The following is an 18756-nucleotide window of genomic DNA, read 5'->3' on the forward strand; positions in this document are numbered from 1 at the left end:
GTATAGGAACAGGGTGTGTGCTTTCTGTATTTCCACACTGTGCCAGATGTCACTAGAGACATAATGTAGCGTATCTGTGACAAGTCTGACTGGGCTGGATATCTGAAGCCTGAGGAGTGTTCACTTCCTGACCTGCTGACAGGTGTTAGGCACTTTCACACAGGCAGTTTTTGCAGCAACCAGTCACTAGCATTTAGTTGCGTTGGACAATGTTTCTGCCAGTTTTAAAGGGCTACTTACTCTACGAGTCATTACAATACTATAATGCATGAAAGAGAACTTGAACTGAAAATAAAAAGTCAACATACACAGGTCATACTTACCTCCCATGTAGTCTGCTCATCAATCTCTTTCTCCTCGCCTGCGTCCTGTTTGTCCAGTGTGATCGATGGAATTCTCCATCCTCCATTTTTAAAATGGCCATTACCCCCTAACAGCTTCCTGGTCAGCACACTGTTAAACTGTTATATCGCCCACTTGAGCCATAGGGAAAAATGTACATTACCTTGCACAGTCAGTTGTAACTGACAGCAGCTGATATATAACTGTCAGCAACTGGTATATTTCAGTTCTGACAAAATCTTGTCAGAACTGGAAGAGATCACTGTAAGAAGAAACCGGTGAGCTTTAGAGAGGAACTGATGGCTAGGTAAGTATGTAATATTCATTTGCAGCTACGTCATGTGTTTATTTTAAATAATTTGACTCAATTCAGGTTCCTTTTAAGTATTACTCATAGCTCCCAACTGTTCCTCTTTTGGAGGGACAGTCCCTCTTTAGGAACCCAATCCATCTGTCCCTTTTTTCTCCTTATTTGTCTGTCTTTGAAGACTGATGTACAAATCTTTATATATATATATATATACACAGTATATGTATTTTGACTACTAAAAAATGTGCTTGACACTAAACTGTATTTACATCCTAAAAATTGATTTATTTCTTATTTTCAAATGTTAATCTAAAGGAACATGAACCAGGATAGAATGGACCAGTGTGGTTTGAATGATAAAACAACATATTTTTCCTATGAAATCTTTATGGTATGCTTGACTAGAAAAATGTAGCTCTGTATGAAGGGCAGTGGAATGCTGAGGGGACAATATAGGGGAACTAGAAATATGTGACCCTAAGGGAGGTCACTGGAATTTTAGCATTTTTGCATGCTGCCATGCCCACTTTTGCTCCCCCGCCCTTCTCCCCCCTCATGGACAACTTGAATATCTTTGCCCCTCAAACCAGTGGTCTCAGTTCTGCCCTGCTGCAGTTGGGCATTCAGTATTTTTCTTGGACTATTTCCTTGCACCTGTGAACTAAAGGAAATCTCCAGAAATGTTATCTTTTTAATGAAATATTTCCGGATGTTGTGTTTCTATTGTATCCTCAGAAGCCTTCTGAGGAAGCATTTTCTTTGCTCACCAAAACAAAAACAACAACATGTGCTACTGGGTTCTAAATATAAAACAGGGATGAGCCATACCCCACCCAAGGAGATTATGTACACTACACTGCATTTCATTAATTGGCTTTTGGCAGATTCAGACAAGCTCAGCCCTTCCCTCTCATCTGAAAGCATTCTATGCAGTTTTTTTTTATAACACTCAGCTAACACCAAAGAAACTAAATTAGATACATAACCATATACTTAAAATACACAAACCTTGCAGGCAAACATCCCTACTAAACACATAAACTCTTCAGCGAGTATTTACTATTAAATAGGAAACATAAACATTGTAACAAACTGACTGTTCCACGCACATTTTTTGTAAAAAGGCAACATTTGATATGTAAGCAGATTTTACAGCAAAAACAGTAACTAGAACATTTTATAGGAGGCACCCAAACCTGTATTAGACACGCACGCACGCACGCACGCGCGCATGTTAGCATGCCAATTCTGAAAAGCATTCTCCATTTAATGAGTAGCCAGTGTAATGAGCAAAGGAATTACAGTGGTTTGCAAAAGTATTCGGCCCCCTTGAAGTTTTCCACATTTTGTCACATTACTGCCACAAACATGAATCAATTTTATTATAATTCCACATGAAAGACCAATACAAAGTGGTGTACACATGAGAAATGAAACGAAAATCATACATGACTCCAAATTTTATTTTTTTTTACAAATAAATAACTGCAAAGTGGGGTGTGCGTAATTATTCAGCCCCCTTTGGTCTGAGTGCAGTCAGTTGCCCATAGACATTGCCTGATGAGTGCTAATGACTAAATAGAGTGCACCTGTGTGTAATCTAATGTCAGTACAAATACAGCTGCTCTGTGACGGTCTCAGAGGTTGTCTAAGAGAATATTGGAAGCAACAACACCATGAAGTCCAAAGAACACACCAGACAGGACAGGGGTAAAATTATTGAGAAATTGAAAGCAGGCTTATGCTACGAAAAGATTTCAAAAGTCTTGAACATCCCACGGAGCACTGTTCAAGCGATAATTCAGAAATGGAAGGAGTATGGCACAACTGTAAACCTACCAAGACAAGGCCGTCCACCTAAACTCACAGGCCAAACAAGAAGAGCGCTGATCAGAAATGCAGTCAAGAGGCCCATGGTGACTCTGGACGAGCTGCAGAGTTCTACAGCTCAGGTGGGGGAATCAGTCCATAGGACAACTATTAGTCGTGCACTGCACAAAGTTGGCCTTTATGGAAGAGTGGCAAGAAGAAAGCCATTGTTAACAGAAAAGCATAAGAAGTCTCGTTTTCAGTTTGCCACAAGCTATGTGGGGGACACAGAAAACATGTGGAAGAAGGTGCTCTGGTCAGATGAGACCAAAATGGAACGTTTTGGCCAAAATGCATAACGATATGTGTGGCGGAAAACTAACACTGCACATCACTCTGAACACACCACCCCCACTGTCAAATATGGTGGTGGCAGAATCATGCTCTGGGGGTGCTTCTCTTCAGCAGGGACAGGGAAACTGGTCAGAGTTGATGGAAAGATGGATGTAGCCAAATACAGAGCAATCTTGGAAGAAAACCTCTTGGAGTCTGCAAAAAAACTTGAGACTGGGGCGGAGGTTCACCTTCCAGCAAGACAACGACCCTAAACATAAAGTCAGGTCAACAATGGAATGGTTTAACCTTCCTGGCGGTACGCAGTTTAAGTGGCTGCGTCCGCGGGAGGGATTTTTTTAATGAAATGTGTTTTTTTTAAATGTTAGCCAGCACTAGGCTAGCTAACTATGCTGACCAAGTCTCCCGGCACCTCTCCGAAGCCCCCCCCCCCCCCACCCCGATCGCCGCCGGCGACACTCACTCGTCCGCGATCGTGCGAGAGCTGCAGCTTCCCAATTAGCATGACTCGTCGCTATGGCGACGATCGGACTTGACGTCATGCGCAGTTCCGATCCCCCCCATACCGAAGCCGGGTGCTGATTGGGAGGCTGCTCCATCGCAGGATCCCTGGGGGGTAAGTATACCGGCGGCAATCGGAGGGGACCGTAACGACTTGGGCAACATAGTCAGCTAGCAAAGTGCTAGCTTAACAAAATGTAACAAATTTTATTTTTAAATATTATTGACTCAGGGGGCTGAATAATTACGCACACCCCACTTTGCAGTTATTATTATTTATTTTTTTAAATGTTTGGAATTGTGTATGATCTTCGTTCCACTTCTCACGTGTTCACCACTTTGTATTGGTCTTTCACGTGGAATTCCAATAAAATTCATTCAGGTTTGTGGCAGTAATATGACAAAATGTGGAAACCGTCAAGGGGGCTGAATACTTTTGCAAACCACTGTAGATTTTAACAAGCCTGTCTATTAAAATGGGCTGTCAGTTTCTAAAGCATATTGTGGCAAAACATGGCCAGCAGAAAGGAGACCTTAGTTGCTTAAAGTGATACTTAAGTCTGGGGAAAAAAAATCGTTTTACTCCCCTGGGGCTTCTATTAGCCCCCTGCAGCTGTCCTGTGCCCTTGCAGTCGCTCACGGATCCTCTGGACCCCGCCGCCAGCTAGTTTCGTTCTCAGTGACATGCCCAACAGGCCTGGCCACACATCTGCTTCTCCGCCTTCCAGTCTGCAAAGGCAAAGCTATTGCGGAAGGGAATGCGAAGAAGCAGACGCGTGGCCAGGCCTGCGCAGTGCGCCTGTCGACCCAAAACTAAACTAGCTGGCAGCGGGGGTCAGGAGGATCCGTGAGTGATTGCAAGGGCACAGGATGGCTGCAGGGTGCTGGTAGAAGCCCCAGGTGAGTAAAACTGATTTAGTCACTTTAAGCAACTAAGGTTTCCTTTCTGCTAGCCATGTTTTGCCACAATATGATTTTTTTTTTCAGGCTTGAGGATTACTTTAAAATTAATGGTCTTGACCAACTGTAAGTGCTTTGATCACCGCAGAAAAAAATCAGCTGTTAGGCCTGGAACCCACTGAAAACAGTAAACGCGAAACGCTACCGCTAGAGTTTTGTCTAAGCGGTTTGCAAGCGGATTCATGCGCGTTTGCGGTCGCGTTTTGTAACATTGTATTTTTTTTGCTCAGCGGTTGCGTAGCGTTTTGCGTTTTGCGTTTTTATCCTGATTGGTCCTGTGAATAATTTTTCATTTTGCTACAGTGTGCTGAACCGCAAAACGCTCGCAAAACCGCTCAGTTTAGGTTTTGCTGAGCGTTTCCGCTAGCGCTTCAATACTTTACATTGAAGCGCTAACGCTCCCAAAATGCTGCACGTCCTGTGTTTGCGTTTCTGGGAAACGCAAATGCTCCTGTGGAAGTTGCCCCATCCATTTACATTAGCCCAGCGTTTTGGCAAAGTGCTAGCGTATCGCAGCGCTGCCAAAAGCGCTCCTGTGGGTTCCAAGCCTTAGTGTTTTTCTGTGGGGATCAAAGAAATTACACTTGGTCAATGGGCTAATACATACGTGACAAATAAACAAATGAAAAACAAGGTTAACCACTTTTAGAAAACGTTATTGGAAATCTACGTCGTGTTTGTGGACATTAGTCAGACACAGGTGTCGAACGGCAGGGACAGCAACACTACTGTTATGAAGATCTATTGGAACCTTAAAGAGACTCCGTAACAAAAATTGCATCCTGTTTTTTATCATCCTACAAGTTCAAAAAGCTATTCTAATGTGTTCTAGCTTACTGCAGCACTTTATACTATCACTGTCTCTGTAATAAATCAACTTATCTCTCTCTTGTCAGACTTGTCAGCCTGTGTCTGGAAGGCTGCCAAGTTCTTCAGTGTTGTGGTTCTGCTATGAACTCCCCCTTCCAGGCCCCTGCACACTGCCTGTGTGTTATTTAGGATTAGAGCAGCTTCTCTATTCTCTCTTATCTTTTACAAGCTGGATAAATCGTCCTCTGAGCTGGCTGGGCTTTCACATACTTAGGAATTACAGACAAGGGCAAAGCTGTTTGCAGGAAGAAACAAGCAGCCTGAAACTTCAGTGCATGAGAACAGGGGGAAAGAAACACACAAATAATCTCTTGAGATTCAAAAGGAAGGCTGTATACAGCCTGCTTGTGTATGGATGTATTTTCTATGTGTGGACATACTGTACATCAACCTACTTCCTGTTTTGGTGGCCATTTTGTTTGTTTATAAACAAACTTTTTAAAACTGTTTTTAACCACTTTTAATGCGGCGAGGAGTGGCGAAATTGTGTCAGAGGGTAATAGGAGATGTCCCCTAACGCACTGGTATGTTTACTTTTGTGCGATTTTAACAATACAGATTCTCTTTAAGGTTGACAAACACAACGTAGGTTTCCAATAGCGTGGTAACATAGTGATTAAGGTACCTATAGATGTGACAGTTTGGTGATATCACTTTGGCCAGACATCTGCTACAAAGAATGAAAGCTCATTCTTGGCTGAAAACCTGGTCTGCTGCGACAGATTCTTTTCAGCTGACTATTGGGGAGCGTTGTGTAACCATGGCTATCTGCCCAGCGGTGAATGGAGAAATTCCATGACAGCTTCGACACACTGCTGGTCAAAGTTACTTGACTGGCACACCCAAACAACTGATTGGAGCATCAGAGAGGCAATGCATATTACCGCAAGATGTGACGTTTGGAAGCCAGTCCTTGGTTATTTCATAGCTGTACATGCTACCCAAATGTTATAGCTATCAAAGACATGCAAAGACAAATTACACTGAAGTCTGACATGAATCGATAAGTTAGCAACGTGTATGTTTTTATGGGTTTGATTATTTGAAAGGTTTTTACACAGGTTCTCTTTAAGGCCCCTTTCACATAAGCAGTTGACAGGGTTGCATCCACCATGTGTCAGCTGCTCCCATGGATTTGCCAGGTGTTTGCAGGGAGTTGCAAGTTCCCACTAGAGCCAGATCTCCAACGGCAATGGGGTGATGGTCCAGGTGGAGTCCGGAGCAGATGCATTTCCAACAATGGCTTCTATGGAAAACACATAGACTCTCCAGAAATTATCGTGCAAGTTCCAATTTTGTGTTCTGCTTGCTTACCGCAATGGATCCAAGGGACCCGCTGCAGCCTGACAATTTGTACTGATCCTATAGTAATTATAGAAAAATGTCTGTTTTGCGCTTTAGTGGGATTGGGACTGTAAGCAGAGCTTTAGACACACGAGCTTCACAGATCAACAGAACAACATTTCTAGAGATTTAGTTTTCTTTACTTTTTGCTGAAATTATTTTTCTTGCTACTATGCTGCTACTTTAGTGCAGATAGAGCAGTTGTGTGCATTGGGCTGTTGTGATACTAATCATTGTACAGGTTCTGAATCCTGCCTTTGTTATGGCGGATGTAGGTGGTTATTACATGCAGCACGTTTTTCTGTATTATAAATTAGTAGTCTCTTTCTTAATCAAGCTACACCCTAGAGAAGGTGTGTTTAATGCGATGGACTGATTTCCTAAGCATGTTAATCGCATAGAATAGTTCTAATTGTGACTTCCGCTATAACCTTCAGTGGCTGCTCCAGGCATAGAACAACAATGCAGAGAATCTGCTTTGGTTTATGAAGGCCATTATAATGTGAGCTCTGAATGCTGGAGGATCTCAGTGTGGAGACACAATGGGAGAGGTGCACCGGATAGCTCTGGCCCGGAAGAGGATGAAGGTAAGTCTGTTATAGATACAGCTTATTTCTCTGAGGATTGTGAAATGTGAATAGAGCTCATTCACAAGAATGAGGTGGAGTTGGCTGCCTAGACTATTATCACATGCACAACCTGATATTCTTTTATCCTCCAGTGTATATTGCTTACACCCCAGGTATACATTCTAGTAGCTTAGTAAGCAGAGTGCCCAAAATGGTACCTTGAAGTTCTAGTGATGACCTCACACTGGGGTATTTAGTAGGGGTGTCTGTCTTTCTCTGCAGCTGGGTTCTGTTATCACAGTCTTCGCATGGCTTCCTAAAAGCCACTTTACCCCTTTCTTTTGTGACTTTTTGGATGGGAGAAGTGTCTGTTTTAGCCACTGATCTCCCCACAGAATATCAGTTGTTGGGATGGTGACCTTGTGGGGTGGAAGGGGTGGGTGGGCTGTTGGTGTTTTACTTGGGAGCTGTTGACATCAGGGTCGGTACAGGGTTTCTGCTTTTTGTGTTGCCCCTCTGTCCAGTTGCTTGTTTGGGCAACAGTCGTCCAAAGCCCGGGCCTTAGTAGCCCATCTAGAAATCCAGCCCTGCTAGTCGTAGCAACTGGTAATGGCAATAAATATCACTGCATTTTCATGGAGTTACCACTGACAGAAACTAATCGCAACATGTTGCTAGCATCTCGGTCACCCATGTGGTATTTACGACCAGAAGAAATAAAAGTTGTCAGTGGTACAGGGACATTCGTGGCAATGTCAATTAGGGAGATGGGGCAGAGCCTAGAAAATAAATCCAATGTGCAGGTAAATATGCATGTTTTAATGTAAGCCTACCCCCCAGTGCCTTCCCTGGGTCAAAGCCATTACAGTTATATGTGCAATATAATCATAGCAACCAGGGCTGGATTTACCATAAGGCACAGTAGGCACGTGCCGACAGGCGCCTGAGGATGGAAAGGCGGCTCACTCCCCTCCGAGATCCTCTCTCCTTCCCAATGCAGAGTCCTGAGAGTGTAAATGAGAGGTTTCTCACTCAGCTCTCTGCATTCCACTGGCGAGATCTCTAGCTACTTAATATTGAGGATACCTCTGGCTACTTAATACTAAGGGTCACCTGTAGCTATGATGGGCAAGGGAAGTAAGGGAGAAGTGACAGCTGGGCCAGCTAGCCCACGTGCAGTGCAGTTTGGTGGGGTTTTTTTGATTCATGGGGTGAGAAATATAAGGTGCCAGGACATATGTGCCTAGAAGCTCCTGTGAGGTAAATCCGGGCCTGATAGCACCTATAGGTACACTTACGTTTATGGATGGATCAGGGTCAAAAATGGTATTTTGGATTTCTTTTCAGCTTCGGTTTATGGTCACCTTTTTAAAAGCATTACGAGGTAACCACAAAAAAATTAGCCAAACGCAAGTGCTGCAGAAAGGTCATTGTTTAGCTGAAGGAATCTAAGATTTCCTGTGAGTGAGAAATTGTAGCTCTTTCATTGTACAGCTGAAATAAACATCACTTCCTCGAGGGTACGGTTGCCAGTATTTTGGAGCAGCTGTGAAACAGACTTGCTTTTCTGCAGCATTGTAGATTTTAGCAATAACACTGAAGCATGCTGTGGTGAATATAGCTGGCTGGACTTGCTGTTCTTTTACCGGTATAGAGAGTTGTGGTTCATTATAATCTGTCTAATTCCTCTTGATAGGATACTTTGTTCTAAAAGTTATTAGTTAAAACAGAACTTCAGGTCTCGATGTTGAAGTATGATGCTATACAGTATATCAACCCTTGTTTGACAGAATTGACTCAATTGATAAAGGTGTACTTTTTTTTTACTGGCAAAAAAATGCTGAGGCCGAGTTCTCACAAGAGTAATGTCCATAGCTTTTTGTTTGCGGATGTGAACTTAGGGCTGGTTCACACGGACGCTTGGCAGCGTTTACCGCCAAGCGTTCGGGACTCGTTGGCTAAACACTCCCATTCAAGTGAATGGGAGCGATTAGCATTGCGCGGTTACCGTCGATTGCGCAAACGCGGCGTTCCGATCCCGATTTAACGCGTCGTTTCTGACGGCCCTAGAAGCAGCATGCGGCGTCCAGGGCCGGCTAGCTGCCGCGGCTTCATGTCTCACTGCGGGGACGAGAAACGCCGATCGCGATGCGAAGCCGACAATCGCCATACCGCCGCCCCCGAACTAGACGTCACATGACGCCGCGGCTTCCCAGCCGCCTGAACGCCCCCTGTTGTCCCTTTGAACCAGCCCTGATATCTTTTTCACTTCTTAGGCCATATGCAATTCACCTTTTCACCCAAGTTTTCTCCTTGGAGATATTTTCACAACTTGTAAATAAAATGTCTTTAAAACCACCAAGGGGCAAACAAATATTCAGATTTATTTTGACCGTACTTTTTTCACCTAATTTTTCTTACTTTTTCCATTGCAAAGTGCTAAAAAGCTATTTTGAATCAAAGATGAAAAATTATCTCTTAGGTGAAAACTCAGAGGAAAAACTGAATTGCATATGGCCCCTTGTGAGCTCTGTGAAGAAGTCAGTAAAGGCAGTACACACGCTAGATTAAGTGTCACTGAAGCGACTGATAATGTCTGCCTCAGCTGATATACTGACATATGTACTACATCTCCTGATGGCCACCTGGTCAGCGATCCACCAGGTGGATCAATTCAGCCAAGCGATGGTCTACAGCTTTATTTACCCCACCATGTGATCTCACACCAGCAGCATACCGTTCCCCTGGATCCTCCCTGCATTGTAACAGAACACGTCCTTAGCCTGCAGGTTGACAACTGTACAGTTTCGGGTCAGGAAAACTGTCGTTCAATCCCCATCAGGTGACATCCATCTAGACTGCATGACTTCTGTCAGATGAGGTACAGAGGCAGACATAACGCTTTAGTGTCTACAGCAGCTGTTAAAGGTCACTTTTCCAATACATTATTCCTAAAATCTGGTGTATTGAGCAAGGAGTGTCCACTCCTCTTAAAATGATATTTCCCGTTTTACTGTAATCATCGTCCTTTTGCCTGCTCACTTCGTTTGGTGGGTTTCTCGTCTGCTCGCTTTCCTTGCTCGGCTTCTGGCTGGAAACTGGGGTTTGCAGGTTAGTTCTGCTGGAAGACAGAACTCAGTGGACCCCCCCCCCCCCCCCCGTTACACCCTGTGACTCAGGAATGTTGCATAGCACTGACACGGGGCATAGTGCAAATGAAAGTCAAGATTTTGGGCTTTCCAATGTATGAATTTGCAACAAGGAGTAAATATCTTTTAAACAGGGGGCAGTCAGTAGATGGTTTAATGCATAAGTACCCAAAAAAAAAAGATAGTTGAACGATCTTTCTCTGCCCATAACCTGATCTATGAGAGGTGAGCATTAGGTTAGCCTCCCATGGGAGCACTGCACCTCCTGGCAGTGTTGGCTACTGAGTTCTGCTGCAGCAGACAGTGCTTTGCATCTTCAGACTCTGAGGCATATTTATTTGAGAATCTGAATACAGTATAAAGCTTTATGGAATGTCAGTATAGCTGGTTGACAAAGAAAAAACAATCCCAATGGAACCCCCTATTAAAAACAAATGAAACATCCACAAAATGCAGCCATTGGGCTTGATTCACAAAGCCGTGCTAACTGTTAGCACGCTGGTGAAAAGCCCATTATCATGCCTAAACTCAGTTTAGGCGTGGATAAAATAAACTCGCGTGCAAAGTTTTGCGCGTAAGGTCTTGTGCACGTAAACTTTTACGCGTGCAAAGTTTACACGCGCAACGCCATTAAACCCTATGCAACGTTTTGCGCGCACCGGACTTTGCGCACAAAACTTTGCGTGCGAGTTTTTCCCTCAAAGGGGTGCTAACCTTCTTAGTGCAATGCTTATCACGCCCAAAAGTCTTTAGGCGTGCTAACTAGGTTAGCACTGCTTTGTGAATCAAGCCCATTGTGTCACATAGTGCTATATAAAGTTTTTTTTTTTACTTGGAATAGTGACACAAATAGTATTGCGCCACCCCAGACATTAACTCAACTCACACATTAGTCATGGTGAAGGTAGAAAATCAGAATATATTATCAGTCAATGGAAAATGTAGGGTTCCCCTTTAAGAACCCAAACAGAGGCCCCAAGTTTATTAATAAGGCGAAGCCAAAAGATCAGTGCAAGCTGTACAGCAAGATGAGTTAAACGTGCAGAGGAGGGCCTTCCAATGTTAATAAAGCAGCTGCCAGAAGCATATAAATAAAAGACTGGTGTATCTCCAAATGCATTTTGAGCCTGTGGCTGGGAGTGTAATCAGCGGTGGGACAGTGTGCTGTGAGCCAGTATTATGTCAGGGTATGTAGTGACCCTTATTTCAGCTTGTACTCCACTGCCTTCATTTCCTCATCATTGCAGAGTATCTGGCCGGAGCCTCCAGGGGGCACATCTAGGGAGCCTAGGCTTGCAATGGCCCTGACTTCTGTAGCTCTGCCCAGTAGGGAATGGCTCACAACAGGTGAAGGGAAAACTGGAACAAAAGTTCAGCAGTTGCCCAAATCCATTTGTTTAACAATTGAAAAAACATGCTTAGAATGCATGGTATATGGCATTGGTTACTTCTGGTCTATCAGTCGTTGGCTATTGAGTATACTGTGCTGCATTCTTCTCAAGGGCGTAGCAATAGCCATAGCAGCTGCTATGGGGCCCGGCAGCATAGGGGGCCCTGGTGGTACTAAATGTATTCACCATTAACTTTCTTAAGTTCCTGTACCCTCAAACTTTGTCTCAGTGCCCACAAGCTGTGCATTGTTGATTGCATGAGAATGTAAATTGCCCCAATAAGGCCTCTTGCACACTGCAAGCGATTCCAATTCAGATTCCGCTTTTTAATCGGTTTTTACATCCGATTCAGTTTCAGATTTGCAGTGTGCAGGGAGCAAACTGCATATCGGAATCGGATGTAAAAACTGATTAAAAAGCGGAATCTGAATCGGAATCGCTTGTAGTGTGCAAGAGGCCTTACTCATATCGATAGGGTAGGGGCAGGTGGCATTGCTTATGTGTGCCTACATCTGAGGACCCCATGAAAGTTTTGCTGTGGGGCCCTATAATCTCTAGCTACACCACTGATTCTTCTGTAAAAATTAGAATTTACAAAAGATATTACAATCTAACCTGCACATGTTTTCTGTCCGGTGGAATGCATGGATTAATGGTGCGTACAGTGTACATTTAATGACACGGTCGCCAAATGATTACTGTATAATAAGAATATAAAGTAATTGAGTATTAAAAGTGGTTTTTAAGGCCTCTTGCACACTACATGCGATTCAGATTTTTTTTTTATACGATCCAATTTTGTATTCCGATTCAAAAAAGTACTGCATGCTGCTACTTTTTTTAATCGGAATCAAACATTGGATCGTATAAAAAATTGAAATCGCATGTAGTGTGCAAGAGGCCTGAAGGTACTCGAGCATCTTCATGAAAAAATATATTAAACCAACCTCTTCCTAAGGGAGGTATGTAAAATCGAGTGGGCCGTAGGGTGGAAGAGGGGTTGGCAGACATTACCTAACTTCGGGGCATGGTCCCTAGCCCTGACTTTATACTGCCCTCCATCTTCTTCAGGGAGACCTGCAGATGCAACATTTTAAAGTGTCCACGGCGGTGTTGCATGTTCCCGGTAACTGTAATGCATGCCGGGAGATGTCCTTTGATGTGAGTACATCTCATTGAAATACTACATCCCTGGGCATGCATTGCAGTGCCCAGGAGCTTGCCACACCGCCACATGACCTATAAAATACGGCACCTTCAAGTCTCTTTGGAGAAGTGGGTGGAGCGCATAAAGACAGGGAGCAGCCGCCCACAGGTAAGTAATGCCCAATCTATTTGCGAACCTCGCTTTTGGGTAATTTTTACATATTTTGGCCAGAAGGTGCTTCCCTATTGAAGGGATCTTTTTATTTGATTTGGATTTTTTCCTTCCCATTTACCGATTATTGTGTGAGATCTTCAAAGGAGAATCTCACAGCATGGAGCTCCTCGCATGCCCTCTCCACAGAGCATTAGAATGCCACTCAGCCAGGAGCAAAACATTGTATCTGTGCAACGCGCATACATGCAAAAAACGTCGGCGAGAAATTTGGGCGCAGAGTGAAGCCGAAAAACTCTTCACCCTGCCGACTGCAAAAGTCCCGGGGCGTTAAATACTATTCCTCCTCCAGGCCGCATCTTTCTCCAAAGATGTTATTTGGCTGCCTGCTATTGCTGATGGACGAATTACGCTGTTTTTATAGTAATTTGGGCTCCGTCTTTTGACAGCGGCCAAATTACTGTCTGAGCGCCATATAGCTGTAATTCACATTACATCCTATGTTTAACCCAAATTTCCCTGTGCTGCTTGGCACTGTCTCGGTGCAGCACTTGTTCGTAAATGACAGCTATTTGGCGTGTGTATGGGCTTTCAGTCCTTTAGTGTCTCGGTATATACCTATATAGGTATATAAGGAGCTGCTTTGCTTCAGACCAGTACAGAGGCGCTTATTGTGACCTTGAGACTGTACTGGTGAGTCTAAAATTCAGAATTTTTATACAACTATCTTTCCTTTCTGTCTATAGGCCTATCCCCTGGTACACTATCCCGCGCCATCGTTGGCCCAATCTTCCTTCAGCTTAACAAATTTATCCTGTATACCCTCCCACCCCCTTTACCCACTAGGATATTTATTTCTCTCCTCACACATCCTCCCCACTCACACCTCACCACCCACCGCCCATACATTTCAATAGACGATATTAATTACTGTAAAAATACTACTCAACAATATGTACATTACTCTGAGGACACTTTATTTGTCTCTGTCTTTTCAATGTGTACTCCTGTTTGTTATTGCCTGAGGAAGCGGGAAAATACCTGCGAAACGCGAAAATACCTGCGAAACGCGTTGCACTGTTTATTGCAGTATATAAATAAACTTGTTTGTATTAAAATTGATGGTATTATGTCTACTTCGGGGAGATGAGTCCACCACCACCTCCCGAGGAATTTGAAAGCTTTTAATACATTTTATTCTTTTGGCGCCTCTGTCCTCCTTACAATATTAGCATCCACTCCTGGTGGAGGGGTTGAATCCCCCTTTTCTTCTCCCTATCTACAGAGAGCGACATCTTAATCCTGAGTGAGAACAGGTCTAATCACCTCACCTGCCTATACAGTGGTTACCTATACGGTAACCCTGACTTGGGAGTATATTTATTTATATACTTCTCATTACCCATTATTGTACATGCTACACTATATTCGGCTCTCGGTGCTCCCTTCTTTTTTTCCATATACTTCTCGCTTCAGTTGTCCTTAAATCATTCTTTGCTATTAGGTGGCAAGAGTTTGCAGTTTTGCCTGGGTCATGTCGAGTTGTAGCAACCACAGTCATCTGTAGCCACCCACATTGGTTTTCACTTTATTTTATTGCGTAATCATGTACAATTTACTGTTTCTCCCTCTGCTCTGTGCCTAGGATTTAATAATTATCCTGTATCTGTTCCTAATGTTGCTGTTTAGGCCTAAAAATGGAACCTTAAAAAGGCTTTATAAGGCAGTCTGACATCCTGATGGCTACACCACATGTCCTTCCTATTCTTAATATTTATATTTCCTTGGCATGACTTACACCGGGATTGGTGGAGAGAACTTCAAAGGCTTCTCTGGTCCATGTGAAATCTTTACTACACCACTTGAGCAAGCTGAAAAACCTACAGTGTTGGAACAGACATGATCAAATCACAGCACCTGTCAAACAATGCTGTGTGTGTGTTGGGGGAGCCAGTCGTTGTCATTCTGAGTTGTGAACATTAACCCAGCTGGAGAAGGATCCAGTGCTCTCACTGTAATGAGAATATAAAAGGAGGCAACGCTACAGACGCAGCCAAAGTAAAGAGAAAGGTTCTTCATGAGTAACAATCGCTTGCAGCTGGGAAAAATATTAGGTTCTTTTTATAAACTTTTAAGCCAGCAAGGGCCATGTAATACTCATTAAGCAACCTTGCCTGGCTGAAGTGCGTTTTTTGTAGCCTCTGAGAGCGCAACTTGCATCTCTTCCCCTTGAAGTTATAGATGAATGGAAATGGTAGGCGTTTTTGTTTGGGAGAATAAAGATAATTGAAGTATATCCCAAACCTGTTGTTGTCCTTCTAAATGATGTGTTCATCAGCGAAGAAAAGCCCTATGATATAATGAATTGTATGTGTGCTAAGGAAAAGGAATAGAACATTAGTAGCAAAGAAAAGAGTCTCATATTTTCATTTTCAGCTGTATAGCTTTTTTTTTTTTAATATCATTGCATCATTCTGTCATATTTGCAGTTTTAAAACCTCTGTATTTTATACTCTGTGTTTTAAGCTATACAACAAAGCCGAAATAATGTCCCTTTGAACTTTCCTGCAGTAAAACCTTATCTCCAGCTTTCTTTCACTGTTTCTTGGCTGTTTAAGTGCTTTAGAAAACAGGACTGTATTCGGCCCAGTTGGGTCGAATTTCTCAGAGAAGCTGATTGCATAGATAACAACTGAAGTTTTTTTAACTCTTCCTGTCCTGGCAAACAATATAAGACTCATATCTGTGCTACTATTGTTCTATTCCTTAGCTGTACAACACTTCATTATCTCATACTTTTCTTCGCTTTAGGTTTGCTTTAAAGGGGACCTCCATAAATAATCATCTCATTGGGCATTGGGCAAGAATAATCACTGTACATTATAACTCCCAAATGATTTTGAAAGATTAAGTAGAAAAGGAGATTGCTCAATGATCGGTACTGAGAGGTGCTGTTTACTAATTCCACATAAAATGTATGTTCACTGTGGGGAGATCTGTTATCAGACCAGAGATCCCACGAGGGTGCCTGTGCGTTACCTATGAGGAATTCTCTATGCATGCTGTATATTAGTATGGCACATCCGTCTTCAGGTGAGGAAGCACCTGATGATAACTGCCGGTGCTGCATTGGATTTAGTTATGATGAATGATGAATGTCTCTGCTGATCAATGGAAATCAAATGTATCAACCCATGGAGGTCTGGATTTGGAGTGGAATAAACTCTACAGGCTGATCCAACTTTGATGTTATGTCCTTAAAATAAGACAAATTAAAGCTCAGTAGTGTGTGTGGCCACCACTTGCCTGTATGACCTCACTACAACGCCTGGGCATGCTCCTGATGCGGTGGCGGATGGTCTCCTGAGGGATCTACTCCCAGACCTGAACTAAAGCATCCACCAACTCCTGGACAGTCTATGGTGGAACGGGGCTTTGGCAGATGGAGTTTGACCTGATGTCCCAGATGTGCTCAGTTGGATTGAGGTCTGGGGAATGGGCAGGCTAGTCCATAGCATCAATGCCTATGTCTTGCAGGAACTACTGACACACTCCAGCCGCATTAGGTCTAGCATTGTTTTGCATTAGGAGTAACCCAGGGCAATCTGCACCAGCATATGGTCTCACAAGGGGTCTGAAAATCTAATCTCAGTACCTAATGGTAGTCAGGCTACCTCTGGCGAGCACAAGGAGGCCTGTGCAGTCCCCCAAAGAAATGGCACCCCACACCATTACTGACACTCTGCCAAACCAGTTATGCTGAAGGATGTTGCAGGCAGCAGAACGTTCTCCATAGCGTGTCCAAATTCTGTCACATCTATTACGTGCTCAGTGTGAACCTGCTTTCATCTGTGAAGAGCACACCAGGCGCCAGTGGCGAATTTGACAATCTTGGTGTTCACTTGCAAATGCCAAACATGCTGCACGGTGTTGGACTGTAAGCACAACCCCCACCTGTGGACGTCGTGCCCTCATATCATTCTAATGGAGTCTGGAGACTTTTTGAGCAGACACATTCACATTTCTGGCCCACTGGAGGTGATTTTGCAGGGCTCTATCAGTGCTCCTCCTGTTCCTCCTTGCACAAAGGCAAAGGTAGCGCTCCTGCTGCTGGGTTGCTGCCCTCCTACGGCCTCCTCCACATCTGATGTATTGACCTGTCTTCTGGTAGCACCTCCATGCTCTGGACACTATGCTGACAGACACAGCAAACTTTCTTGCCACAGCTTGCATTGATGTGCCATCCTGGATGAGCTGCACTGCCTAAGCCACTTCTGTGGGCTGTATACTCCATCTTATGTTACCACTAGAGTGAAAGCACCACCAGCACTCAGTAGTGACCAAAACATCAGCCAGAAAGCATAGGAACTGAGAAGTGGTCTGTATTAACCACCCGCAAAACCTCTCCTTTATTGGGGATGTCTTGCTAATCGCCTATAACTTCCACCTGTTGTCTATTCCATTTGCACAAGAGCATGTGAAATTGATTGTCAGTGTTTCTACTTAAAGCGGACCCAAACCAAACAATTTTTTAATTCAAAATATTTAGTTGCACCACTCTGACACATGCAAAGATAAATAAACACTCCTTCAAGCCTATGAGCATTTCAGTGCATGCTTTTCACCCTTCTCTATTCACAACTAGGGTTATACAGGTGGCAGCCATTAGCAATTCCTCCTTTGCTGGACACCATATACTCCACCAGTCTGCCGGATTCTGTCCCGGCAATATGAAAGGAAGGAGGGTTTCCTCCAATAAATGTAAAATATTTTATATTTGTCATCATGCAGCTGAAAAAAGGCTGCTATTTATTATTATGATTTAGAAAATAGATTTTATTTCTGAAATCTTGTATTTTTAATTTGGGTCCACTTTAAGTGGACAGTTTGATTTCACAGAAGTGTGACTTGGAGTTACATTGTTGTTTAAGTGTTCCGTTTATCTTTTTGAGCAGTCTCTCTACGGTGCCTCTTTAAGAGGAAAACAGATCTCAGGCCTAGTGCACACCAAAAACCTCTAGCAGATCCGCAAAACGCTAGCGGTTTTTGAAGCATTTTTTCTTCCTATTATGAAGCGTTTTGGTAGCGTTTTGTGGTTTTGTGTAGCGTTTTTTACCTAAAGTAAAGCGTTTTTGTGTATCAGATTACAGATATTGTTACAGTAAAGCTGTTACTGAACAGCTACTGTAACAAAAACGCCTGGAAAACCGCTCTGATCTGGCGTTTTATCAAGCGTTTTGCGTTTTTTCCTATACTTAACATTGGAGGCAGAAACGCCTCCGAAATCCAAAAAATGCTGCAGCACGGAAGTATGCATTTCTGCAAAACGCCTACCGCTCTGGTGTGCACCAGTCCATTGAAATACATTACCCAGGCGTTTTCACATCCGCAAGCGGTTCTAAAAACGCTACCAAAACCGCTCGGGGTGCACTAGGCCTCAGAGTTTAATTAAAACAATAATAATAATAATAATATGCTTCAGCCTTAATGGAAAAAGCAATGCTGTCTTACTTCTGTGAATGGAGAGGCAATTTAAATGTGTCTATTTATAATAGTTCTGCATAATAGGTTCCATCTTTATAAAGAAAGGATAATGGTAAATGATGGAGAAAAACATGAAGACTGGGTAAAGCAGAATAACAAGGAAAGATTGGGTAAAGCTCTTTTCTAGCTCACACTGTGGGTTCCCCAGACACCCCACATTTAGGGAGGACCTGAAATTCAGGGGAACCATCTGGATGCAGTTAGTCGGCATGTGAAATTAATACTAGCTAGTCAAGGACCATACATGATCTTACTGGGGTTTTCTAAGGATAAAATGCAAACTACCTACATCAGT

General features: G+C 43.3%; 1 protein-coding gene across 4 annotated transcripts in view; it reads left to right on the forward strand.

Annotated features, from left to right (window-relative positions):
* SH3PXD2A (SH3 and PX domains 2A) overlaps positions 1 to 18756 on the forward strand; it is a 455860-nt gene that overhangs the window by 90475 nt on the left and 346629 nt on the right. Inside the window, exon 1 of one of the 4 annotated variants that reach the window (XM_068257343.1) lies at positions 6953 to 7077. The exons of the other annotated variants lie outside the window; for them this stretch is intronic. Coding sequence (XP_068113444.1) covers positions 7033 to 7077 — 45 coding nt within the window. The 5' untranslated portion in view covers positions 6953 to 7032. Of the gene's footprint in view, positions 1 to 6952; positions 7078 to 18756 lie in introns of those variants that run through there. 4 annotated transcript variants of the gene reach the window in all.

This window comes from Hyperolius riggenbachi, chromosome 10 (assembly GCF_040937935.1).
Source record: "Hyperolius riggenbachi isolate aHypRig1 chromosome 10, aHypRig1.pri, whole genome shotgun sequence".
NCBI classification, from domain to species: Eukaryota; Metazoa; Chordata; class Amphibia; order Anura; family Hyperoliidae; genus Hyperolius; species Hyperolius riggenbachi.